This window comes from Bombus flavifrons, chromosome 13, assembly GCF_040668555.2.
Source record: "Bombus flavifrons isolate JBK064 chromosome 13, iyBomFlav1_principal, whole genome shotgun sequence".
NCBI classification, from domain to species: Eukaryota; Metazoa; Arthropoda; class Insecta; order Hymenoptera; family Apidae; genus Bombus; species Bombus flavifrons.
In genome coordinates this window covers 5,158,072-5,171,579 of record NC_138454.1, presented here as the reverse complement: position 1 = coordinate 5,171,579, position 13,508 = coordinate 5,158,072, and the positions used below count along the sequence as shown (strand labels likewise).

Sequence of the window (13,508 nt, the reverse complement as noted above, 5' to 3'; positions counted from 1 at the left end):
TATTAAGTTTCAATATCGTTTCGTATTATGTACGGCTATAAACTATTTAATACAATGCGATTTAAAACGTGCGATCTGATGAGAAAATTAATAAGAAGAATAATTTTTGTAGTCAGGTTATTTAATAATTCGAAGAATGTTCGTCGTTTTGCTTTTGATGTTTGTAAGATGTCGAGAGATCTTTGTTGATAGATATTGTTAATATAGGATCTTTATAGATTATTTCTATAGATATACATTGTTTAGATGTGCGTTTAAGAAACAATGTATCGTTTCGAGCAATCAGAGCACCTCTGTCATTTTCATTTTTATAATCTCTTCTGCCGTATATATCTGTTTTTTGATTATTATCTTCGAATCAATTGTTGTTACAGTGTCATCGAATAACATCCCGATTCATCGAACGTGGTTCTTCTCTTGTACTTGCTTCATCGGTAAATACCATAAAACGAATCATAGCAGCAATTCTCTAATTATTTGAAACAGTGTAACATGTGTATTATAAAATCATTTATAATATCAAAGTTTCCTTCCTGGTATCTTACAAAGGTACATAGTTTTATTATCCAGAACGATTCTGTGGAATAATTCCTTTTCTCATTTCTTAGAATATACTAGGACAGCTGGATAAGTGAGTCATTGAAATTATCGTCGAACTTTCTGGGAAGTTTCAAATGAATTAGGAATCGACGTGTTGTGGAAAGACAGGGAAACCGGAAGTCGAAGTTGTATCGTGAGATTTATAGTCTTCCGAGTCCGTCTCGTTGCTGGCTCTTGCTCGATACCCGCCCCGCCCACGAACGGCAGTAGATTACGCGGTTTTTACACCGTGAAGCATCCCGTATGTATTCCCCTAGGCGCACAATTTATCGATTATACAAACAATAAGGAAATCGTCGAGCGAACGAGATGTCGAAGAGCAGCGAGAAATGGTTCCGCTTTCTGCGATAAGGTTCCTCTTCTTTCTACCTCCTTTCGTTCTTATTCTCTACGCACAAAAATCTTCCTCCATTATTATTCCTTCTTACGTGTAAATCATTCCCATTCTTTCGAGACGATCGGCTCTAGAATATTAGAAATTGAAATTTAAAACTGACGCATAAGGTATAGAACTGGATTTGTCTGGATGAAATTTTTAATAGATACCCTGAACTTTTACCTGAATAGATTACCTGAACTTTTCCTGCTTCAATTCGTTTATCTGAATCTGAGCTCCTACTATACGAACGAAACATAGTACAGCACAGTACTTTATTCGTTTCGGCTTATTAGCTTGGTTACATATGTATATTACGATAAATATATATTATATAACATATATATTAGGTTTCATTCGTTTCATAAGGTGATAATAGATGAGCAATAATTTCTGTTTTATATTATTTTATTGAATTGGGTATTATCCATGTTGTTATTTCTGTATTCAGAAGTAGGATCACAATAGCTATTATTTTATTCTTTGGATAAATCTATCACACCGTTCAGAGCCGAAAAACCTTTATCGCACTTTCTTACATGGACTAGGGATAAAAACAAAAGAACATCTTGAACCTATCGACTAAATCTATCGATTGTATCTAGCACTATTTTCTAGTTACTATTTATTGTAACTAGCGCATCTGCATATAGATGGCGAGCACGAACTCATGTTGTTATTTTCAACAATTCATTTCGTTCTACTTCTATTATTAAGTTCGTGTATAATTCAGTAAACTGATATAAACAAAAAACATTGTGCGTGTATTGCTTCTTTATAAAATGAAAGAAGCTTTTCGGTCAGCCTAATATTATATGATATATATATATATATATATATATATATATATATTATCGTTGAACCTGTTACATAATTGCTATAATAGTAACTTACTTCAGAAAAATAGTAGATATTGTCGATGATTCAGATCGATTTCAGAATATCGCTGTCTCATCCGATTTCCCTGTCGTCTCTCGCACATCAATGATATGAAGAAAGTTCAGCGTAAATTCCTCGGGCTTGCGGCCAGAACAGATAAACATTGGCAGATTATGATATGACAGATTTCTCTACTATTCATGACGAAATTTTCTATAACTTGAATCTACAGACACTGAGCAAATGGAGACTAATGTTCGACGTCTTATTCGTAAGTAAAATAGCCAAGAATATTGTTCGCTGTTTTAACGTGATACGGCAGTTCTCTCTTAACGTTCCTTGAAGGTGTCTTCGAAATAATAATTTGTTTCAGGTTAATCGACATCGCGCAATTTATGGTTATTGTCGTTGTTTTAATCGCGTACTAGATTGTACCAACTAATTTCATGTGGAAACAGATTTATTTTGGCGAACCATAGCCTCCTTAAAACACTCTCTGGAACATGTACTTTAATTTATTTTTATGTTTATATTTATATCTTTAATGTATATATATATGTACACAATATTTCAACTGCAACCTTCTCTTGCTTTGTCATCTTATATGCCAAAGAGTTTATTGTTATTTCTCGTTTAAATAAATGAATAAATGAATAAATAATTGGAGAGCTGCTGTTACATGAACTCCAGTTATATAAACTGTTTGTCTTCCAAACAAGTTCAGATAAGTGGATTTCTATCTGTTGAGGTTATACGATGTGTAATCAGAGAAAACTCGTGGATAAATTGTAAGGCAGAAAATATATTTAAATATAAGTGTAATTATAAATAAGAATACAATTTGAGCTGGTCCAGATCCGCATGCTAGCTGTGTTACCCAATAACTGAAAACCCCGAAGCCAACGTCGCCTGTCTACTGTTTATGGTCTGACTTCGTCGCAGTCTTTTGTCTACGGGCTATCGATGGCTTCAGTGCTTAAGAAACTAAAAAGACCAGATGTAGAGTTTTCTTATAAGTGGTGACCACTTCAACACTATCATATGTTATGTATGTATGTATGTTAATGATTCGTTCGTACCAATCATTATATTATGTTTGCAATGACTGTAAAAAGTACTTGCACGGAATTGTATTTGTTATACACAGCAGTACATACCAACTAACTAGGTTCAGATATTTTAAATATCGTATCATTTAATGGTATTTTAATACAATTACAAAAATTTGATATTACAGAAATGGAATGTAGAAGCCGATAAAAAGACAGCTTCATTGGAAAATGAGGGTATGCGCAAATATTTTCACAGCCACTGTATATATAAAAAACGTATCGTCGATGAAATTATCGAAATGTAATAAAACATTGTATTTTTAATTAAAATCATAGATACTAATTAATTCATACGTGATATCGCACTTAATACGAAACGCCGCAATGTCTCGACAAGTAACCGACAAAATCGATCCGCAAGAGCAAAAGACTTCACTTGGGAAACTATCTGTGACAATGCGGCTGATCGTTGCGTTAAAATAGTACAATTTTTTAATGCAGGCAAATTAAAAAATATATGTTACCTTTTTGTATATAATATATGTAATATATGTGTTTTTTCATTAAACACATTTGTTTCCGAGTCTTTTGAGAGAGGAGATTTTTCCTGTTAAATTTATTCTCTTCTTAGTATAATTATCATTTTTCTGCCTAAATACGTTCCTATCTAATACGGAACACATTGAATGTACGTAACGTATGGAACATGACAATGATACCGCTACCGATGACGATGACGATAGACAAAGATACGATAAATAATGAAAATTTGATTCATTATATTTATTTGTTTATTTGTCTTTCTTATTTAGGAGAGATATTAATTTTTTACGGTAAAAGTACAAGTTTCCTAGGTGTTCCATATTACCATTTTTTTAACTCGCTGGATTTAACTTTTTCAAATTATCTTGTACCATGACATTTGCATAGTTAAGGGGAGATGGACGTGTAACAACAACAGAAGCAAATGACTTTTACGAATTTTCTTAGGCTATCTGCTAGTTGTATAAGTACACATCTCCAAGTGCACATGTGACTTTTTCTATTTCGATTCTCCTTGCTGTGTATTAACGTTTTTGAGTTAGTCTGCACGATAACTAAAAAGTTAATCGATTAATCAATTTCGGACAAAACTCGTTCGCTTTGTAATAAATTTCCCCAGGGACTGAGCCATAAATTTCTATTTGATTATTTATTTATAATATTTCTTGGAACGATATAAACGCAACTTGTCTGCCGAAAAAACTGAACTTTTCTTCCAAACGATAAAACATTGCAATTGTAGCGGCACATGAGTCGACGCAAAATTTCAACCGGCAGAGACTCGCATTATTGTGCCTTCGAATACCTACGTTGTTTTGGTTTGCTAGATGTCTAAAGGTAATCAAACTCAGCACAAAACATTATCGCTGTTATTTGTAATCGTCAACCGGAGTTACATTTGAACTTTTTATAATAACCTGTCGATACACTATCTCTGTACTTGTACTTAAAGTGATTTTAATATAATTGACTATTACAATTTTATCACTCGCCTCTTTAATAAACCAATCAACACGTTTAATATCTACCTCACAATTTTTCATGTTTTTCTTTCAAGAATAGGTTCGATCCTATCGTAAACTATGTAGCTTGAAACCAACAATAGTTACGTTGTCGAAGATGATCAACAAGACTTGTATGATATACGATAAACAATTAACCGAAACAAAAGAATTACATACGTACCTCACGACTATCTATTTTCATGTCAAAAAGATCTAGTTCCATACAACTGGTACAGTTAGTCTAAAAAAAAAAAATTCACAGAAATCATTAGCTTTTATCGTCGTTACTCGAGAATCCCATCTAACCACCAACGTTAATATCCACATATTAATTTCATCTTATTTCAACGTTAATTCGATCGAACGAGAAAGATACCATTCCCTTTTTTCGCGAAGTTTTTAAAGTCCATGGATCTTCAACTATCTACTAAAAAAAAAAAAAAACCACTTGTAGAAAAATAATAAATAATAACCAATTCGAAAAGATCGTCTGCTTAACCCATAAAATGGAAGAGGAAGTAAAACACAGGAAGTGAAACTGTAGGAAAAAAGGGGAATGAAGCTCAGCGGACGCAGAATTTGATATTTATGGCACAAGTGGAATTAGCTCGCGACTTTAAAAGGAAAAGATTAAGGCGACGCCTTTCTCTGTTCCTTTTTTCTTCTTTCGTTGCCTTTTTCTTTTTTTTCTTTTTTTTTTTTGTTTGGTTACTCATTTTTCTTTTTCAATCGATTCGAGTGAAAACCAAAAGGAGACGCTTGTTTATAAACGAGTTCCAGCTGTACGGATGCTCCTCGTGCACCGATTCGATTTTGTTTCGAGCTTACTGTCAGATCGGTCAGGTAGTCCGACTCCGTATTACGTTACCAACGACGCTCGCTCGAGTGCATTCGCTCGCGTTGGTGGCTGCACGTCACCTGACTTTAACTTTGTTTTAAATTAATTAACCCTGAGGTGTCGGGTGGACGCGGCCTCGCGATGTCCCGCGCACCCAACACGGGAAAACGCGTTCTTCCCTCTCGAGATTTCGCCCGGAACTCGCCAGAGATTGCGAAACGTTTCCTCTCAAAAATAATCGAATTGATTACGCGATAAAACTATGAGAATTTCATCAGCGACATATCAGATGTTTCAAGGCGAAAGATTTTTTTTTTAACTTAATTAGATAAATAAATTCGGGGAAATTTACTTTTATTCGATAATAACGCGTAGCGTTTGCATTTGTTTTTCGAAAATCAATAACTTGGGACTGCTTTTATCTTGGGAATTGGGCGATTTAAATTTGATCGATCGTTTTCAAAGGGAATTTTTCCAGCCAATATTTCGATTCTAAGCATTTCCAAGGTTTCTTGGAAATTTTCGTTTCTAGAATGGTCGAATTAAAATTCTTGGAATTCGTAAGAAGCCCGTACTTCCGCTGGTTGTTTTTGAATTTCCTAAAGAAACTCGATTTTCCTCGTTTATTTCGCACGTTTGCCACCTCACCTAATAATACATTTATCTCGATCGTGATATACCGAATTGATAGTAAATAGGTAATTTAGGATTTATAAAAGTTCCGATTTATGGAAATTCTATTGGATGGAAAATTTGTTAAGAGGTGTTCGATGTTATCATTACGCAGGAAACGTTGCTCGTTTCGCCACGGTGCATCCAGATAAATATCACTTGATTCTCGTTGGTAGAAGAAACCGCGTTTTTCTTTCAGTAGGGTAGCAAGAGACGAGAGGGAAAAGGCAGATGCGCCTGTCCGGAAAGGAGAATAGCCTCGCATTGGTCCATCCGCCGTTTCCATGGACGCGAATCATCGATCTGTTCGCCGTTGACGTTTGTTTCCGGTACGGAGCATGCTCCAATGGAACTCGGTCTCCCCACGTCCCAACGTTTTATTATTCGTAGCAGAGGTATTTCGAGCGAAAGAAATCATTAAGCTATCCAATATTTCCTTTTCTTTTACTTCCACCCATGTCCAATTTATTCGACATAGCATGAAGAACGTCTTTTATAATATGTAAGTCCTTTTACATCGCTTTTTAAGTTTCTTCCATCCGCGACCTCGTTTCGCCCTGGAAAATTTTACGCCACTTCTTTTATATATATATATATATATATATATATATATATATATATATATAAATATATAAATAAATATGGAAAAATAAGAACAAAATATGCGATAAAGTTTGTTGATCTAGGTTTTAGTTTTTGGGGAAATCGAGTTTGAAAATTTATCGGCTATACTTGAACGTGGCTAATTACCGACTGAGTATCAACAAACAATCGGTATGATGTTACTGCCGAAGCGTTTGTAAGTAAAAAGATGTGAAATAAAATTTGTCCGTTCAAGGCTTTATTTTCGAGAAAATACAGTTCGAACATGTTTAGTTGAGAATCGATCTGGTGTTTACATGTGTGTGATAAATTTGCAAATTTATTTTACAAGCAATTAACAAAGCGTCTTGAGAAGAAATTTTATTCCGCACTTTTGACTTAGTTTCACATGTATTGGGTTGGCAACTAAGTGACTGCGGATTTTGCCATTAGGTTGTAATGACAAAAGCCGCAATCACTTAGTTGCCAACACAATAGAACGACCTCCTGTCGATTATTTAGTGCTGCTGTCTGGTCCGGAATTAACCGCGTTCAAATATACTTGATAAATTATCAAACTCGATTTTCTCGCAAACTAAACCTTAAACGAAAAATGTTCGTTACTTCCAAACGAATACTTTGTATTCCATATTTTGTTCTTATTCTTTCACGAGGAGTCACCTCGTGTCTGCTTGTACACGTTACCCTGTATATGAGTACGTAAATAAAGTTGTGTAAACAAAGCAAAGAAATGTAAAAATAAAACGTAGAAAATAAGAAGATAAGACACATAAATTAATATAGTTAGGTGACATAAATCGGTAATAAATCGAAGGAAGTTTAATTTTAAACTTTTGGACTATTGGGCTGGCAACTAAGTAATTACGGATTCTGTCAATACCTTCTAATCACAGAATCCGCGATCACTTAATTGCCAATAGAATAATAGAAAAACGAAGCTGCGTGAATCATGGAATTTTCGTACAATGGAACAACCACTTTTCCAATGTGAGAGAAGAATGTAAAAAAATGGCCATTTTTCGACTTTCTTGCAGACGAAAAATTCCCACAGCGTATCTTGAGAGAGGAAAGATCTTACCAAGAGATTTATCCGAAACGCGATGGGAAAGTTGAGAAAAGTGAGTAGAAAAATGGAACAGTGGCGATGGTCGAATTATATGTTACGTTTAATCTTCATCTTCTTGCGACACCGATCCATCAACGAAATAAATTGATCCTCAGAAATTCTGTTGTCCAATATATCTTAGCAATGTCTTAGCGATCGTTCAAATGAAATAAATAAATTCAAGACAATATTTCTTGTATTTCTGAGCGAGTTTTTACAATAAAAAGTAGTAGATTATTATAAATCGAGCGACTTAAAATTTGTCACAAATATTTGGTCATGCGTGGAGAAAATACGATGCAAGTTTCATGCGATTATATTTGTCGTTACTCGGATTATCGTCTGAATAGCTGCTACGATTACTCATTTTCACAAGAACAGCACGAAGAATGCTGGATGAGCTACTTTTTCAGCTTCCTTACAGAATTCTCAAACTAATATTCGACTCAAGCTAATTAATCTCGTTCTTTACGTTCCCTCGATCCTGATATCTACTTTCATTGTGTCCAGTTAATTGCGTCTACCTGATTGGCAAATTGAAATAGCATTCGAATTTCTCTCTTCGAGCAACTTTGCAGTACTCGTAGAAAACACGCTGCAAGTGGTAAAAATTGAAAAATCTTCTCTTCTTATTGGGAAATCTTCTACACATCGATTAGAATACTCCGTGGAATTAAGTGGAATTTCTCTTTCCAAATATTAGAATAATAATGCTAATAATGCTAATTATATGGTATCGCAACGTCGTCTCTATAGAAAGCTGTAAGAAAAGGAGAAAAAAGAAAAAAAGTAGCAATAAATTGTTAGTTAATTATCTTTCCACTTTTCTAAATCAACTGTCAAACGATCTGTCTAAATTAAAGCGAAACATTGTACTTTCTTCACGATTAAGACGTGACACGCGCAGTGTTTTCTATTCATACGCTTTTCTTTTACATGAATTTCCACTATATGAACGCGTAAGTTTTCTTTCCTCCTCGAAGGTAACTTGTTTCTTGGCATTCCACGACCACTCTGTTCTTCGGCTCTGTAAAAATTACTCTCTCTGAACTCTAATAATCACCGGATTTTGGATTTTGAAAGATTCGAAAGAGAGATGGGAACGTTTCGCAAGATATATCGGATGATTCATTACCAGTCGAATTTTATTCGCTGTGGAAAAATATAGTTTCGCGTCAATTAAAAATCCCAGGAAACAAAAAAAATCTGGTGTTTCCGCGCGCGGTCATTAACCGATTGGAAAATCGACGCATATCGGTATCTGTGAATTTGAAAGTTGGCCCGTGTGATTCCGAGGCCACCGCGTTAACGAGCCAAGTTCTCGTCCTACGTTCGATAACTCTGCAGCAGTAATTTAAGTGAGCCGCTCGTCTGTGCACTTGATTGCATATCGTTGCAGAACGTTGCTTCAGACGTTGCGGCCATGATAATGCCTTACTTAATGAGTAAAACTTGCCGATGGCTGGTTCTCCAAGTACTGCCGGGGGAAACGTTACCGAAGTGTTGCGTTTCACGGCATTTCAAAAGTATCCGGGGCTTTGTTTAATCGTGTATTTGCTCTTCTAATTGAATCAATTAAAAGTAGGCGGAAAAGGAATTAAGAGAATCGCTTGCGCACGACTCTGAACTCTCAACCCTTCGATTTACATAACCGAGAGTATAAAACGCAACGATATAATTCTGTCGCCTTATTTCCACTGGACGTTACGAATTTCCTACACCGTGCCTCATCGTTTTAGCGTTCTTTGCGTAGAATATTGGATGGGCAACTAAGTGATTGCGGATTTTGTCATTAGTTACCAACCTAATAGAGTAGAATAGTCTGAACGATGAAGAATTCTGTAGAAGTAAAGCGAACGTGCATTCTGTTGATTTTTTATCTTGACGTCACTTTGTATGAGATAATGGGTTGGCAACTAAGTGATTGCGGATTTTATCAATACTACCTAATGACAAAATCCGCAATCACTTAGTTACCAACCCAATAGGATAGAATAGTCTGAACGATGAAGAATTATGAAGAAGTAAAACGAACGTGCATTCTGTTGATTTTTTATCTTGACGTCACTTTGTATGAGATATTGGGTTGGCAACTGAGTGATTGTGGATTTTGTCATTAGGTGGTAATGACAAAATCAACCCAACAGAATAGAGTAGTCTGAACGATGAAGAATTATGAAGAAGTAAAGCGAACGTGCATTCTGTTGATTTTTTATCTTGACGTCACTTTGTATGAGATATTGGGTTGGCAACTAAGTGATTGCGGACTTTATCAATACTACCTAATGACAAAATCCGCAATCACTTAGTTGCCAACCCAATAGGATAGAATAGTCTGAACGATGAAGAATTATGAAGAAGTAAAGCGAACGTGAATTCTTTTAATTTTTTATCTTGACGTCACTTTGTATGAGATATTGGGTTGGCAACTAAGTGATTGCGGACTTTATCAATACTACCTAATGACAAAATCCGCAATCACTTAGTTGCCAACCCAATAGGATAGAATAGTCTGAACGATGAAGAATTATGAAGAAGTAAAGCGAACGTGAATTCTTTTAATTTTTTATCTTGACGTCACTTTGTATGAGATATTGGGTTGGCAACTAAGTGATTGCGGACTTTATCAATACTACCTAATGACAAAATCCGCAATCACTTAGTTGCCAACCCAATAGGATAGAATAGTCTGAACGATGAAGAATTATGAAGAAGTAAAGCGAACGTGAATTCTTTTAATTTTTTATCTTGACGTCACTTTGTATGAGATATTGGGTTGGCAACTAAGTGATTGCGGACTTTATCAATACTACCTAATGACAAAATCCGCAATCACTTAGTTGCCAACCCAATAGGATAGAATAGTCTGAACGATGAAGAATTATGAAGAAGTAAAGCGAACGTGAATTCTTTTAATTTTTTATCTTGACGTCACTTTGTATGAGATAATGGGTTGGCAACTAAGTGATTGCGGATTTTGTCATTGGTTACCAACCTAATAGAGTAGAATAGTCTGAACGATGAAGAATTATAGAGAAGTAAAGCGAACGTGCATTCTGTTAATTTTTTATCTTGACGTCACTTTGTATGAGATATTGGGCTGACAACTAAGTGACTGCGGATTTTGTCATTAGGTGGTAATGTTAAAAGGCGGGCATTCTGTTAATTTTTTATCTTGATCTCACCTTGTATGAGATTTTGTCGATACCATCTGATGACAAAAATCCGCAATCACTTAGTTGCCAGCGCAATATCTCATACGGAAAAATAGACAAGTTTCGTGGTCGAACGTGCAACAACGAAATCGAAGAATTACGATACCCGCGAGGAAGTGCTAAAAATCGGCGTCAAAGATTGCCTGGTGAACGTCCTAGTTTCGTTCATGTGCAACGTTTACGAAATTGTATACTTGACAACTAAGTGATTGCGGATTTTGTCAATATCACCTAATGGCAAAATCCGCAATTACTTAGTTGCCAACCCAATAAATACAATTTTTGTAATTTCGATATAATTTGATATTACGCGAAAACGTGGAAGGAACCTGTTAGGTGTAGGTTAAATATCAAATATAGATATTTTCTAGGGGCTAAAGCTATAGCTGTCGAGACGAATTATATCTCGATATTCTTCGGTCTTTTGCTGCTTCGACGTATATGTTCGATGTTATCTTTAAAGTAGGAAAAAGTGGTAGGAAAGTTGACGTTTAATCTCGTAGAAATTAGACAAGTTACTCAGAGAGAAGGAACATGTTATTTGGCCAACTTTACGGTAAACAGATGAAACAAATTATTCTTCGTTTGCCGAGAACCACTTCACTGTGTACGTGAAAAATTCGTCGTTCGCTCGAGGACGAGACAATGTCGTGGAATTAAAAATTCCTTTTCGCTGGTACAAAAAATTGAAAAGTATTAGACACTCGGGAAGAATACATGCGATGTTGTAACATTTCGTAAACGTTGGACATGAACGAAATCAAGACGTTCACCAGACAATCCTTGACGCCGATTTTTAAGACTTCCTCGCGGGTATCGTAATTCTTCCATTTCGTTGTTGCACATTCGACCACGAAACTTGTCTATTTTTTCATATAAAACGGAAAGAGGAAGGTACATCTAGCGGAAAAGTTCACAGCGAACCTCTACTCGACATTTCTGAGAAATGAAATTTCTTAACCTTAGTTGAGTGAAACGCTCGAAATTAATACACTTTTTCAGTACGTCTATTTAAACTACTTGTACTTGGCCGCGCCGCTTCGTTCCGGCAAAAAGTCAAATTTAATTTGCAAGCAATAACAGCCGGCCAGTGTCATATACTTTTTCCTCGATTCTCATTTCCGGGATACATCAGCCTTGAACGATAAAACAGTGGAAAATTTCTTGCGTGCATATATTATTTTAACTGCCTGCAATATTTTCTATCCGTCTATTAACGCGTCTTTCTCGTCTCTACTCCCCAGCTTCTGCGATCGTGGAAGGTGTTGAAAATTTGAATTTCATTTTACACCTGCCATATAGCATTACAGCTAATTAGCCTACGATTTTATTCTCTGCCACGATATTTCCTTGTCGCTCGAACGAGATACAACCAACTTTAGCAAAAGTAAGATACTATTTTTTTGTGAAGCAGCAGCATCTTCCAAAAAAAAAAAAAAAAAAAAAGAAAAAGGAGGGGTAGAGGAGGCGATAGAAATAGGAATGTAAATAAAATACTAAAACATTGATCGTTCTGTTGAAAGGCGTTTATCACGAACTCGAACGAGAAAATATGGGAACCGTTTCGATCGATCTTCGATCACTGGACACAAGTGAAAGGCGAGGCCAGCTGGGTGGAAGTTCTCATGCCGCGGGATCCTCGAACGAGGGTCCTGAGCCGGATGACTCGGACGCCGCCAGCAACGAAGCTCGTCTACGGGGTGTGCTGCAACCGACCTCGACCGAGGATCAGGCGGGAAATGTTCGACGACTTCCGGCGGAGGACGCTGAACCTCGCGGTCAAATACTGAAACTCGCTTATCCAAAAGGCAAACGAAACAGCGGGAAGAAAGCAACTCGGTGCAAACGCAGGGTCACGTTCGCAGTATAAGTTCCATTCCGACGCTACTTTCACAAATGTGAGAAATAAAGTGAAATAAAATTGATGGTATTTTGAACATTCGTTGCATTGCTATTTGTTAGACATTTACTTATTTATTTATTTATAATTACTTATTACAATATACTATAATATACTTTATAATGATTTATTATAATATACTAATTTATTTATTTATCAGGCAAGAAGCTTATTATCTACTTTTATATTGTATATTATAATATTTGTTATATTAGGTCGTCCGAAAAGTTTCTTTCGTTTTATAAGGAATAATGGATGCACAACATTTTTCATTTTATATTATTGTATCGAATTACGTATGATGCATTTTGTTCTATCAAAATAAAGATCACTACGTTCGACAGATTAGGTTTCATGTTTGTATAAAAATGCATCGTTGTAAAAGACGTGTCTGTAAAAGAAAGACACTTCCCGGACAATCTAATATTATAAATTTGTTATCGTCAGTTTTGAATTCTACGAATTAACGTCAAATCGCCGTACGATTTCTCGAACGTTAAATTTAGAGTTTCGGGAATTTTGTATTTTCCTGGAAAAATAGGTAAATTCGTGTAACCTCAGGCAAATATCTAATACGATGTGTAACAGCTAAACTGCGAGTATTTACGCATTTAGCAATAGCGTAAATATGTATGTGAGTATAAATAGACTGCGTTTATCAAAGAGGCAAAATACGTATCAGGATATTTAGAAGATGGAAAACATAACTCTACCCGAGTTC

The 13,508-nt window shown here is 35.6% G+C and overlaps 1 protein-coding gene across 1 annotated transcript in view; it reads left to right on the top strand.

Annotated features, from left to right (window-relative positions):
- LOC138186432 (nucleolar protein dao-5) overlaps positions 1–13,508 on the top strand; it is a 58,722-nt gene that overhangs the window by 38,230 nt on the left and 6,984 nt on the right. The window contains exon 2 of the mRNA XM_069126321.1: positions 12,411–12,751. Coding sequence (XP_068982422.1) covers positions 12,411–12,751 — 341 coding nt within the window. The remainder of the gene's footprint in view (positions 1–12,410; positions 12,752–13,508) is intronic.